Source organism: Nomascus leucogenys, chromosome 2 (genome assembly GCF_006542625.1).
Source record: "Nomascus leucogenys isolate Asia chromosome 2, Asia_NLE_v1, whole genome shotgun sequence".
In the NCBI taxonomy this organism is placed as follows: domain Eukaryota; kingdom Metazoa; phylum Chordata; class Mammalia; order Primates; family Hylobatidae; genus Nomascus; species Nomascus leucogenys.
The window spans coordinates 83,209,336-83,224,022 of NC_044382.1; the positions used below are offsets into that span (position 1 = coordinate 83,209,336).

A 14,687-nucleotide genomic window follows, 5' to 3' on the forward strand; every position below is an offset into this window, starting at 1 on the left:
AATTTTTATATTTTTTGTAGAGTTGGGGTTTCATCATTTTTCCCAGGCTGGTCTCAAACTCCTGAACTCCTGAACTCAAGCGATCCTCCCACCTCGACCTCCCAAAGTGATTACAGGCATGAGCCACTGTGCTCAGCTGAAGATGAGCTTTATAATAAAATATGTTTGTGTTTGAGATACAGCTCTGCCATCTACTAGCTGTGTGACCTTGGACAGGTGTGGTAACCTTTCTGAGCCCCAGTTTCACCATCTCCAACATGAATGTAACAACAGGATTCTATCCAAGTCAATTTGCTAAAAGTCAATTTACTGAAAGCCAATCCTCTGAAAATTGATTTGCCATATGACCAGTTAGCTAAATAGACTTGAACATTCCTTAAAATACTGGATTCACAATTAAAACTGATAAATCAAGACATTGCAGAATTCCTTAAAACCTGTTTAAGCTTCCAACCTAATAAAAGTTACTATAAATTCTACAGTTAAATGGTTTTGAGAAATTTGAGCAACTGGTCATTCCATGAATGGTCATTTAGCAATTGACTTTTGGTTAACTGGCTTGAGAGTGATGGTTTTATAAGGGGAAACCCCTTTCTCTTGATTCTCATTCTCTTTGCTGGCTGCCTTGTAAGATGTCCCTTTGCTCTTCCTTCATCTTCTGCCATGAATGTGAGGCCTCCCCAGCCATGTGGAACTGTGAGGCCATTAAACCTCTTTCTTCTGTAAATTGTCCAGCCTCGGGTATGTCTTTATCAGCAGCATGAAAATGGACTAATACACATGTGCTATCAAAATCTGGTTTAGGAGTGGGGATGCATGCATGTTTTTGGCATATTTTGCAAAGGTATGAATGCAATCAATTTGACATTGAAAGTCATTACTCTTAACCATTAAACACCAGATGAAGCTATGTCATCCAAAGGACTATGGATTTCATTTTATATTTTTTTAGAGATAGGGTCTTATTCTGTTGCCCAGGCTAGAGTGCAGTAGTGTGATCATAGCTCACTGCAGCCTCGAACTTCTGGGCTCAAGTGATCCTCCCACTTTGGTCTCTCAAAGTGCTAGGATTATAGGCATGGACCACAGTGCCTGGGGCCCTAGACTATGGATTTGAAAAGGCTGAGAGACACTGATCTGGTCCAACCTTTCTATTTGAGAAAAGGGGAAATTGGGGCTAGAAGCAGGAAGAGACCTGCTCATCTCCCTGGGTGGTAGACTTTTTTTTTTTTTTTTTTTTTTTTTTTGAGACAGGGTCCCACTCTATTGCCCAAGGTCCCACAGAGATTGCTGTTTGAACAAAGTTACTTCCAGGCTACTGAAATGACATAATTCTTTCTTTTTCTTTCTTTCTTTTTTTTTTTTTTTTTTTTTGACACAGTTAAGCTCTTGTTGCCCAGGCTGGAGTGCAATGGCGTGATCTCAGCTCACTGCAACCTCCACCTCCCAAGTTCAAGCGATTCTCCTGCCTCAGACTACCGAGTAGCTGGGATTACAGGCATCCACCACCAGGAATAATTTTTAAAAAAAATATTTTTAGTAGAGACAGGATTTCACCATGTTGGCCAGCCTGGTTTCAAACTCTTGACCTCGTGATCCACCTGCCTCGGCCTCCCAAAGTACTGGGATTACAGGCATGAGCCACCACGCCTGGACTGAAATGACATAATTCTTGAGCTCTGTGGTGTTGGGAGGACAGTGAGAAACACACTTACTCAGAAAGCTTTGACTCAAAGTGGCGGATGATCTGGGTGGAGAAACGTATTTTCTGCACGACATTGGTGCCCTCCTCCCTGAAGAAGCAAAGCCTCATGAGGGGGTCTCTCGGGCCCAGGGGGCTGCATGTGTCACTGCAGCTGTGGGGGGTGTGAGGAACAGCTTCAGACTTACAGAACTTCCGTGCCCTGGCTCATCAGGTCAGCCAAGGTGAGTTTCTGACACTTTAAACTGTGAGCCGAAAGCCAGTCTTCAGAGTCCTCCCAATCTGAAGACTGGGTCTCGCTCCCCTGCAGCCTCTGCAAGACAAAAGCCAGAGTCAAACAGAGAAGTGGAAAGAGAGGGAAGGAAGAGGTTCCCTTCACACAGATACCCAACGGGTGCCAACTCAGACTGACCCTATCTTTTTTTTTTTTTTTTTTTTGAGAGGGAGTTTCGCTCTTGTCACCAAGGCTACAGTGCAGTGGCATGATCTTGGCTCACTGCAACCTCTGCCTCCCAGGTTCAAGCGATTCTCCTGCCTCAGCCTCCCGAGTAGCTGGGATTATAGGTGTGCACCACCACGCTTGGCTAATTTTTGTATTTTTAGTAGAGACAGGGTTTTGGCATTTTGGCCAGGCTGGTCTCAAACTCCTGACCTCAAGAGATCCACCAGCCTTGGCCTTCCAAAGTGCCGGGATTACAGGCATGAGCTGCCGTACCCGGCCCCCTGGTTTCTCCGTTTTAGAGACAGGGCCTCACTCTGTCACCCAGGCTGGAGTGCAGTGGTGTGATCACAGCTCACTGCAGCTTCGAAGTTCTGGGCTCGAGCGACCTTGCCTTAAGTTCTGTGCCTGAGGCCTGCTGGGCCCTCTGTCTCAAAGGGAAATTAGCAAGTGTTGAAGAAGTGTGAAAAACACTCTCATAATTACTGCAAATACTTAGATAGCATTTATTACATGTTAAGCACTTTCCATACATTAACTCATTTAATTTTACAAAGTGGGTTCCATTATGATAACCCCATCTTGCTGACCAGGGAACTGAGGTACAGATAATTTAGGTTATCAGTCCAAGGTCATCCAGCTAGAAAGTGGCAGATGTGGAATTCAAACCCAGGCTGTAAAGCTCAAGTCATGCTTCTACCCATGGCACTATGTTGTCCCTCTAAACTAGCACCAAACTGTGACGTCTCCATGAAGGAGTGAGAGGACTGACGGGCAAGATTACTTTCTCATTATGTGATTCAATGCTAACAAATGTCCTGCCCTTGAAAGGCACCACCTAAAATCATAGGTCCCTGTCGCATATCTAGGGAAACACAGCTATCACATGGACACTAGATGTCACTCTTCTCACCTTTCAGACTCAACCCTCTCCCTGGTTGGAAACATTGAGCATGATACTTTTTTTTTTCTTTTAAGACAGGGTCTCATTTTATTGTCCATGCTGGAGTGCAGTGCCACAATCTCAGCTCACTGCCAAAATCTCAGCTCACTGCAGCTTCAGCCTCCCAGGCTCAAGTGATCCTCCTTCCTCGACCTCCCAAGTAGCTGGGAGGGTAGGCACGTGCCACCACACCTCGCTAATTTGTGTATTTTTGTTTTTTGTGGAAACAGGGTTTCACCATGTTGCCCAGCCTGGCCTGGCCTCAAACTTCTGGACTCAAGCGATCTTCCCATCTAGGCCTCAACCAAAGTGCTGAGATTACAGATGCGAACGACTGTGCCTGGTAAGCATGGTGGACTTAATAATTCACCTTTCTTCCATCTGTGTTGCTTTTCAGATAATGTCATGTTTTAGGACACAGAGTTTGTATTATTCATACTTGAAGATACACTATTAAACACGATGGATTTTGACTTTAGGCCATGCTGATTATGTAATTCAACTAGTTCATTTGCATAGAGAATGGTAAGATCTTCCTGTTGGAGCAATCCTTTCCTTCTTTCCTTCAGGTTCATCTGCAAGGCAAAGGAGGCCCCAGCTGTGGCTGATAAATATAAGAATGATCCTGTCTACACCTGGGAAGTCATGTATTTTCATATAAAATTAGAGGAAAGATGCATGTCATCAACATCTGAACTCATTACAAGACTTCTTCAGAATCTCAAAACTCTATCAACCTTTCCTCGTCTCCTTTCATTAAACTTGCTTTCCTGCAAGTGCCAGAACCTAAGTAAATCATAAGTATTTTTCTGATTGTGTAATTGCCAGCATTATACCTGTGTTGCTTTTGACTGTCATTTCAAAGGCATCATATTTAAACTCTAGTGTGGGTTAGGTACGTGGTGTGCACTAGCCTTGCTTGAACATGGCAACCACTGATTGCCATTGTGTCCCTGGTAGGATGAATTCTGAGTTCTAGACAATCCACTCACCCTTTTGGGAAGGCACATTGAAGGTCAGCCTAAAATCGTAGTCTGGTTAGAGGTTTATTCTCCTATCATACCCCATTTGTCCAACAGCACTTCCTGAAATGGATTTCTGAATCTCGATTTCAGGGAATCTCAAAAGCAAAGCAAATCTCAGGAAGGGGAATTTTAGAATCAAATGCTTAAGACTTCAGGCCTTGATAACATGATCAGAGTCTTCACATGCTCCTGAATATTTAGTGACGTGGCCAAATAGGCTATACAATGTCTATATAAACAGTATAGAGATTTTTCAGTCATTTCTAAAGGCAGATGATTAGAGATAAATGCTTAATTAATCCTTTTTCAGTCCTAGAATCCTATGAGAAGGAAGAAATCCCCAGAATTTAACACATTCTGCATTCCCTGAATGATTTGTAGTATCACGACCCAGTTAAAGTGCCATGGTCTTTACCAGTAAGTCCTGCGTCTGGTTAACATGTGTAACCAATAATCCATTGTCCGAATTTTGACCAAGTCCATTCATATTCTTCTGCTTTAGTGGCTTCTTTGAATCTCTGCCAGTGTTTCTCCTAATGCTACAAAACATAAAGTAATTTGATCAATGCATCAGCACTGGGCATTACTTTGATACCCCCAGTGCCTCCTCTCTTTGCCCTAGTCTCTACAAGGATTCTAGAAACATTTTTCTGTGCAGTAACTGAGAAGGGTTCCTGCAGAGTCCTGACAAAATGTAGACTCCAGTTCCATGAGATATTTTATTATTTAGATAACTAAAGCCCTCAGGTGGCTATAAGAAGATTCAATGACCATTTACCCAGTCTCACCCTCAGCTCCCATGAGCAAAATGCTGTTGCTGTTTTCATTTGCAAAATCAGAGAACTAGGCCAGGCGCGGTGGCTCAAGCCTGTAATCCCAGCACTTTGGGAGGCCGAGGTGGGTGGATCACGAGGTCAGGGGATCGAGACCATCCTGGCTAACGTGGTGAAACCCTGTCTCTACTAAAAATACAAAAAGTCAGCTGGGCGTGGTGGTGGGCACCTGTAGTCCCAGCTATTCGGGAGGCTGAGGCAGAGGAATGGCGTGAACCCTGGGGGCAGAGCTTGCAGTGAGCCTAGATTGCGCCACTGCACTCCAGCCTGGGAGACAGAGAACATATTTTCTCGACCATGGAAGACATGACTAGTTTGTGCAGCCATTGCAAAACACCCAATGCTTATTTTCCTAAAGAAGAAAAGAATACCAGAAAACAGGATAAATGTGGCATACAGAATAGTTTTGGGGGGTATCTATATTCAGCACAATGTTTCTTTTTCTACATTTTTAAATTAATTTTTGTTTTGAGATAGGGTCTCACTCGGTTGCCCAGGCTGGAGTACAGTGGCCCAATCATGGCTCACTGTAGCCTTGACCTCCCAGGCTCAAGCAATCCTCCCACCTCAGCCTCCCAAGTAGCTGGGACTACAGGCACAAGCCACTATGCCCAGCTAATTTTTTCTGTTTACCGTAGAGAAGGGGTCTCACTATGTTGCTTCGGATGGTCTCGAACTCTTGGGCTTAAGTGATCCTCCCACCTAGGCTGGGATTAGAAGTGTGAGTCACCATGCCTGGCCACTTTTTAAATTTTATAGACAAGGTCTTGCTCTGTCACCAAGGCCGAAGTAATGTGGTGCTAACATAACTTATGGCAGCCTCGAACTTCTGGCCTCAAGAGATCCTCCTCAGCCTCCCTAAGTCATGGGATTATAAGAGTGAGCCACTGTGCTCAGCCAACCCTTCTTTAATTAATTCATTCAGTAAATACTTATTGAACACCTACCAGGTATCAGGCATTGTGCTTGGTGCTGAGGATACAATGGTGAACAAGATAAATCTTTCTCAACTTCAACACTTTGACTCTTGGACCGGATCATTCTTTGCTGTGGGGGCTGTCCTAAGCATTGTAGGATGTTTAGCAGCATCCTGGCCTCTACCTGTTAGATACCAGTAGCATCCCTCCTCGCTTTTTCCCAATGTGACAACCAGAAATGTCTCTGGACATTGCTTAATGTCTCATGGACAGCAAAATTGTCCCTAGTTGTGAACCACTAAGATAGACATTGTCCTTGTCCTCCCAGCACTTATGTTCTAGAGGGGGAGACCGATATTAAAAAACTAAATAAAATAATTACAAATTGTGGAAAGTGCTGAAGGAACTAAAAGGATAATAGAAAGTAATCAAGGGTCAGGCATGGTAGCTCACACCTATAATCCCAGCACTTTGGGAGGCAGGCTGAGGCAGGAGGTCACTTGAGGCCAGGAGTTCAAGACCAGCCTTGGCAACCCAGAGAGACCCCATCTCTATAAACAAAATAAAGATAAATTAGCCAGGTGTGGTGGTATGTGCCTGTAGTCCCATCTACTTGGGAGGCTGAGGCAGGAGGATCACTTGAGCCCTGGAGTTCAAGGCTGCAGTGAGCTATGATCATGCCACTGCACTCAATCCTGGGCGATAGAAGGAGATTCTGTCTCTAAAAAATAAGTAAGAATCCACACCCAAATCCAATGTTACACCCCCTTTTCTCCCTCCTGCTTAAAACTGATCAAAGCCTTCCCTATTTCTAGGATGAAGACTGAGATCCTTCAGATGGCATCTGAGGACCCTCAAGGTCTGGCTGCTCCCACCCACCCCTCTAGATTTCCCACTTCACCACTGCTCTCCTCTGTGTTCCACAAGGGCCTCCCTTTCCAGTTCCTGGAATTCTCTATAGTTCTTTTAACCACGGACTTTTCATGTGCTGCTGTCTTTGCTCTGGAACATTCTTCTCCTTCTCCCCTACCCTAATCACCTTGACATTTCAGCTCGAATATTACTTCCTCCAGGAAATCTCCAGCATCCCATTCTATTTCAGTTTCTTTTATTTTATACAGACTTTCATAGAACTATGCTCTTTTAGAGCAGGTATCTTAATTTGGAATGATACATTCATTAGAGGGATTTTTAAAAATTTGTGTGTCTCTCCCTTTACACTGTAAGTTACATAAGAGCAAGGACTGGCAGATACTCGATAAATATTTTGAGAAGGGAAGGTGAAGGGCCAGGAGGTTGAAAGACTCCCTTGGTTTTTGTTTTTGGTTTTTTTTGAGATGGAGTCTTGCTCTTGTCACCCAGGCTGGAGTGCAGTGGCGTGATCTCGGCTGACTGCAATCTCCACCTCCTGGGTTCAAGTGATTCTCCTGCCTTAGCCTCCCACATAGCTGGGATTAACAGGCGTCCACCACCATGCCCAGCTAATTTTTGTATTTTTAGTAGTGACAGGGTTTCACCATGTTGGCCAGGCCGGTCTCAAACTCTTGACCTCAGGTGATCCACCTGCCTTGGCCTCCCAAAGTGTTGGGATTACAGGCGTGAGCCACCACGCCCAACCTGCCTTGGTTCTTGAATTTCTAATTATATATCCCAGGCACGTGTGAGACCTTTCTGCTCTTGGGTTCCATGAGATACCCTCTTTCTTAGAATTCTCTACCTTTTTTTTTTTTGCTTCAGCTAGCTCCTTTAGCTTTCTGTTATTTGCAACCAAAAAAATACCAGCTAAGACACAGCAAGTGAGAGACTGAATAAAGTTGCAGCTTAAACATTAGAGTGTGTGTTCTTGTGAAATCATTAAATTAAACAGCCTAATAATGGTTTGGCAACTTGCTTTTCTCTTTCAAGTTTTTAATCTTTTATTCAGAGGATGCTTTGTTTTCTGGGAAGCACCAGGATAATATGGCAATGCTTTAAAAAAAAAAAAAAAACTGGCTTTACTTCAGCAAGCTTTCCTGGGAGACTCTAATGGCAGAGACTGTTGAAATAGAAATGCCTCATAAACACTGGCCGCCCCATAGTGTCTCACTTCCCTCTTTCCAGCCAGTGATTAACAGCTCTTAATGAATTCAGAGGACTGTATGACTAGATTCTGGGGTGACTGGTGCAGGCTGATGGAGAAGGGGTTGAACTGCATAAAAACAACAAAACAAAATAGTGTTCCAGAAAGAGCACAGGGCCGGGTGCAATGGCTCATGCATGCAATCCCAGCACATTGGGAGGCTGAGGCAGGGAGATTGCTTGAGCCCAGGAGTTTGAGAGTAGCCTGGCCAACATAACGAGACCCCGTCTCTACATAAAAAAAAAAAAATATATATATATATATATAAATTAGCTGGGCATGGCAGTGTGCACCTGTAGTCCCAGCTACTAGGGAGGATGGGTTGGGCAGGTCATTTGAGCCCAGGAGTTTGAGGCTGCAGTGAGCTGTGATCACAACGCTGCACTCCAGCCTGGGTGTTGGAGTGAGACTCTGTCTCAAACAAACAAACAAACAAAAAAGCGCTGAACCTTTGGTTTCTTCACCTTTAGAATGGAATGGGGATAACAGTAACTGCCCTGCTTACTTCAATGCTGTTATCAAGAGGATCAAATGAAATTGAGAAAGTAGAAGTACTTTGTGAAATACCAAGTACTATAAAAATGTAGAATACCATAAAACATGGGCTGCATCTTCAAGCACTTCAGCATATGACATGAAAACAATCATGAGTTTCATGAACATTTATAGAGCGCTCACTGCGTGCCGGAGAGAACGGGTGCTGGGGAGACAGACATGAACAGGATGCAGCCCTTTCCCTCAGGCCTTTGCTCAAATAAAATCTTGTTAGAGAGGTCTTCTGTGAGTACCTTAACTCAAACAGCACCTCCTCCATCCGGCTTTGTCTTTCCTCACAGCATGTTTCACTATATATATGTTTACTTATTTACTTAAAAGTAAATACATTCTATATATTTACTTATCTACTTGTTTTATATTTCCTATATATTTATTTACCGTCTGAAACCCCACGTACCCCTCCCACATAAACATACTAGAAGTAGATCCATTTGGGCCGGGACTTAGTAATGTTCACTGCTAGGACATTTTTGCATAAAATAGAGTTTAGAACATAGTGGCTGCTCAAAAAACATTTATTGAATAAATTCACTCAGAGCAGGTCCGGAGTTTAGGCAAAGGTGAACTGAATTACCCTGGGGGGTGATTGCAGGAGAGGAAAAGAACAACCAGTCCATGGCAGATGGCATTTTGGTCCAAAGGAGAGAGGGAACCTTGATTATTGGGTGAAAATAATAATAATAATAATAGGAGTCTTTCCTGAACCCCATTTGCTGTCCCCAGGGAGGAAACCACTCCTCCTGTGGAAGTCCTCCTGTCGCTGCCCCTTCACTTTGTCATATGGAGTTGTCATGGCCTGTCTCCTAGACTGGCTCCATGACTTCCTTGTCTACTGGCACCCCCAGCATTTAGTCCAATGCTCGGCATGTAGGGAGTGGACACTTCACACCCCAGGCTCCCTCGGTCTTCTCACTCAGTCCAGAGCTTAGTATCTGGCCTCCCCCACCCCCTTTCTCACCACCCGTCAACCCTTGTTGACGCTCACCCTCACCTGTATTTCTTCATTTATTTCTCCATCTTTGGGAGAAGGGCTCCTGGCACTCCAGGGCCTTGCTTCTCCTGGATCTCACTTCTGGTTTCTCCAAGCTCTTCCAAGCAACTCAGCAGTGAGGCTTGCCCTGCGGGAATGTGTTAGCTGGTCTCCAAGGTAACAGACTGCACCACTGCAGCTCGGGACAGGGAAAGGGAAAACCTTCCTCACCCCAGGGAAGAAGTCACCCACTGGGTTGTTGATAACCACTTCTCCCAGGTCACTCTGCCTTTCTCCACCGCACAAAAACCTGGAAGCAGGATTTAGACCTTTTTTCTAATTTCAGAACCTCTCAGTCAGCACAGAACTATGGTTTAGGCCGGTAGAGCCCTGGTACCTGTGGCCTTCCTGTGGTAGGAACAGAGGAAAGGTTCCAGAGAACTCTGCCACATGTGTCAAAGGTGGTAACTTTCTGTTCCTTCTCAGATTCCTTTGGGTTCCCTGAACACAATCCCTGGGAGAGGTCAGACAGTCCCCTAGCCCTACCCAGTCCAGCCCCACCTAAACCTGGCTAATACAGACAAGCTCAGTGACCTCTTCGCATCAGAAGAGATCATCTGCCACAGTGGTTCCTAAGCCTGGATGCCCATGAGAATCACCTGGATTGTTTGCTAAGAAAACATTCCCATTCAGGAGACTGATTCAGAACCCTGAAAAGGTGTGGGAATGTGACCGTTTAACAATGGCCTCAGGTGATTATGATGTAACTAGTCCTTGGCCCATAGCTGGGAACCTCTCTAAACCCTTCTTTTGTAGTGGTCAAGAGAGACAAAGTGATGTCTCCAAAGTCAACCAACTTGTAAGTCGCTAAAGGATCTGTACTTAGTTCTTCATATCCAGGTCATTTCTCAAATCAGTTTTCACTTTCTGAGAGTTTTATAAGTTTTATAAACTTTTAAGTTTTATCAGTTAGAACATGAGGTTTGGTGGTGGCTCATGTCTGTAATCCCAGCACTTTAGGAAGCTGAGGCGGGAGGATTGCTTGAGGCCAGGAATTTGAGATCAGCTTGAGCAACACAGTGAGACTCTGTCTCTACAAAAATAAAATAAAATAAAAATTGGTCAGGTACAGCGGCTTGTGCCTGTAGTCCCAGCTACTTGGAAGGCTGAGGTGGGAGGATCGCTTGAGCCCAAGAGTTCAAGGCTACAGCAAGCTATGATTGCACCACTGCACTCCAGCATGGGCTACAGAGCAAAACTTTGTCTCAAAAATAAAGAACATATGCCACTTGTGGTAGTCATCATACAGTAGGGAACACCCTTCAGATGTTGACCCCAGCAGCCACACCTATAGGCCAGGTCAGAAACAACCAACGTGCTCAAAATAGAAACTGCTTATCAACCACTGGTCACCGGGGTTGACAGCACCATGTGTAAGACCATGGCATTTGTTATGTGGCCAGCACCAATAAGGCAGAAAATGAGGAAGATCAGAAAGAGGTAAGGAGGTCATAAGGGGCTGTGAGCAACCAATGGCTACTCAGTGAACAAGAGATGAGAGTCCTTGTGCCCATCTTGATGGAAATTTTGGGTGGAAGGGGCTGGCTAATTTTGACACCATTTTTTTTTTTTAGGCATGGGAGCCCCAAGCAGGTCGTCTACCACCCTCACACCTTTCTTTGCTTCCTGGATACATGGGTTTTCAACACTGTGCATAGAAGTAAAGTCTAACACTGGAAACTCTTTGTTCCTGCTTTCTTCTACTTGAGCCTACACAACACACATTCTGAATAGATCTCTGCCAGGTGGATAAAGCAGAGTAAGGCTTTCAGGCTGTATGACTCATCAAGAGGAAAGCTGTGTGGGTACCATCTTTCTTGGCTCCCTTCAGGATGCAGATCATGATGGCACCCATGGAAAGCATCAGAGCACAACAGACATTTCTCCTACCTTAGGCTCTTGGAAATGGATCAGGGTCAACTCATCTCTGGTCTTTTATTTAGGAGCTCTAGTGTGGTCCCATTGCCCAGGAGTATGGTGGGATATATATTTCAGATATTAATTTGTTTTGTTTTCTTTCTTTCCCCCATTTCAAACCAGGAGCAGGTGCTTTGGGTTGGGTTGAGAAGCAGTAGCCTGAAGTAACTGTTTTTTCTGTCTTTTGTAAAAGCCTAAGCTAACGAAAAGATTAAAGTGACATGCCAAAGCAGGGGAGGTGAGGAATGTGTTTAATGTCATGAGGAAAGTGGGAGTGTAAAGCTTATTTCAGTTAAAAGAGACAGAAACCCAACTCAAACTGGTTTAAGGAAAAAAAGGAATTTATTTGCTTAAATAACACAAGAATCCAGGGATAGTTCTGGCTTCAGGGATGACTTGATCCAAAAGCTAAAGTGATGTTAACAGAACTGTCTTCCTTTCTCAACTTCCTTTCTTCTAGGATGGCTTGATCAGGAGGCTCTTCAGGTGTGGCTGCCAGCAGTATCAAACTTTTCCTTACAACTTAGCAACTCTAAGAGAAGGACACCTCTGTCTAGGAGTTCCAGCAAAGTCCCAGGCTGGTCACATGCCATGCTAATTTCTGAATCTGTTACGATGACTCCGACCAAGTCTGCCTTCTGTGTCGAGCTCTGAAGCCAGAACGCGAAAACGGCCCCATGAAACCACATGGCCTGAAGGTAGGAAAGGAGTGATTTTCCAAAAAGAAAGCCTTTTTTTGAAATCAAAGGGACCATGGTATTAGGCAAACATGCCTCTCAGGAAAGCCAAAGGGGAGATGATATTCTCCCAGACAAATTAAAAAATCAGAGATGTAAAAATCAGAGGGAGTAGAAACTTGTTCCATGTTTGGTGGCAATACTTTGGTAAGATGGCAATATCTAAGAGAAAGTGGGTCCTTGGTGCATTCAGGGAAGAGTCCACAGACACAGGAGTTCCCAGCTCACCAAAGTTTATCATTCCCCAAGTGTGAGACGAACACAGTAAAACTACTGCCTCATTTAGCCTGGGACAACTGATGTCTCAGCAGTAACATGTAGACAGATGATCAACTAGTGGGTGGTGGTGGGAGGGTGAGGTGGGGGCTTCCAAATGTTTGAACCATGAACCTCTGCACAACTTAGAGTACTCCAATAAATTCCTACCAGTCCAGTAGAAGGGATCCAGTTGAGTTTTAAGTGCTTTGGGAGTAGGGGTGAGGAGCAGCTGGTTTGGGAAAATTTCCCTGGGTGCTGGAATCCTGAAAGGGCCCCAATAAAATCAATGCCCTCATCTAGATTCATCCATCAAGGAAGTCGGCACTATAAAATACCAATGGGCTGGGGCATGGTGGCTCATGCCTGTAATCCCAGCACCTTTGGAGGTCGAGGCTGGAGGACTGCTTGAGGCCAGGGGTTCAGGACCAGTCTGGGCAACAAAGTGAGACCCCGTCTCTACAAAAAATTTTAAAATTAGCCAGAAATGGTGGTTGCCTGCCTGTGGTCCCAGCTACTTGGGAAGCTGAGGTGGGAAGATGGTGGCCCAGGAGGTCGAGGCTGCAGTGAGCAGCCAAAAACCAAACCAAACCCAAAAACTGGTGAACAATGATTACAAAGAGAAAGTTCAACAATGAGAGGGGAATGATGGAAGATTAGACACAAACAACTTAATAAGTGGGAAGTTTTTCTTACATTTTTTTTTCTCTCAACAAAGTGGAAAGTGTTTCTAAATAGGGACCACCTTTTATGGTTGTTTGCATTCCACATCCAGAAGAAGCAAACCATAGATTTAGCTGCTCATGTTTGAGCCAAGGAATCATGCAAGCGGGACAAGTTATTTTTATTCCCTTTAGATCAGCCACACTGGCAACGCAGGACAGCAAGAGTCCTAGATCTGAAGTCAGGGAGCCTGACTGTGAAACCCAGATTCACCAGTTGCTAGTTACAGAACCTGGAGTAAGGTGTTCAGCCTTTTGATCCTTGGTTTTGTAGTCTATAAAACACCACCCCGTACTTCACAGGTAGAGGATTAAGATGACATATGGGAAAGCACATAACACATGAATTTACTGTTAGTTTCCTTCTCTAAACGTAGAGAATGCTGCTATTATTTAGCCACAGTGCTTTTGAAAATAGGAATTCCTTTAATTGTTGATACGCTTCAGTTAGAATGTCAGGTTATTATGACATTTGAGAAGTTCTTGTTATCCAAGGCCTAGGTTCACAGCAGCATTATCTGCAATAACAAAAATCTGGAAGCAATCTCATGTACATCAAAATGGGAAGACACATATTTGATATGTATCAAATGGAATACTATGCATTTAAAATGAGGAAGCTCTATATTTACTGACAGAAAAATCTGCATCACAAATTAAGTCAAAAAAGCAAGCCACTGGGCATGGTGGCTCCCAGCACTTTGGGAGGCCAAGGCAGAAGGAGACTGGGAGATGACCCTGGTCAACATACTGAGACCCCCATCTCTACAAAAAAAATTTTTTTTAGTTAGCAGGCCGTGGTGGCATGCACCTGTAGTCCCAGCTACTTGGGAGGCTGAGGTGGGTGAATCGCTTGAGCCCAGGAATTTGAGGCTGCAATAAGCTAGGATTGTGCCATTGCACTTACTCCAGTCTGGGTGACAGAGCAAGACCCTGTCTCAGAAAAAAAAAAAAAAAAAAAAAAAAAAAAAAAGCAGTGGCAGGTATAGATAATATCTTGCTTTTGTTAAACTGATCAGTAAAATGTCTGTTAAAATACCCAATAAACTGTTAACAGTGGTTATCTCTGGAAGGTAGATTGTGGAGGAGGGAACTTTTTGTTTCCTATATTATTTTTGTGTTTTTTTAAAAAAATCTACAGATATATGTTATTGTAAAAAGAAAATTTGTGTCCCGGTTCAGGGTCATAATTTCTTTCTCCACAATAGCACTTAAGGCAGGAAAAAGTTACTGATAACCCTGAAGGCAGAAATTAGGTAAAGTATTGGAGTGGTGCATGTAAGGGTAGGACTGCACCAAATAAGTTCATTTTGCTTCTTACTACCTACCTTAGTAAAACATTTAGAAGATGAAGTAGTCAAAAGCCTTCTTAGATATGTGAGTTTTTAAAGAGCAATTTATTATGGAAAATGTAAAGGATTTTGATTCTTCAACTTCTTTGCATTTGTCATAGAAAACAAAGGAATGGAAAAGAATGAGTTTTCATATTT

The 14,687-nt window shown here is 43.9% G+C and overlaps 1 protein-coding gene across 1 annotated transcript in view; it reads right to left on the reverse strand.

The window, feature by feature from the left end:
- The window catches only part of VWA3A (von Willebrand factor A domain containing 3A), a 62,743-nt gene extending 53,112 nt beyond the window's left edge, over positions 1-9,631 (reverse strand). Inside the window, exons 1-4 of the mRNA XM_030799895.1 lie at positions 9,528-9,631; positions 4,525-4,648; positions 1,891-2,015; positions 1,716-1,793 (exon numbers count right to left, since the gene is read on the reverse strand). Coding sequence (XP_030655755.1) covers positions 1,716-1,793; positions 1,891-2,015; positions 4,525-4,648; positions 9,528-9,541 — 341 coding nt within the window. The 5' untranslated portion in view covers positions 9,542-9,631. The remainder of the gene's footprint in view (positions 1-1,715; positions 1,794-1,890; positions 2,016-4,524; positions 4,649-9,527) is intronic.
- Positions 9,632-14,687: the final 5,056 nt, after the last annotated feature.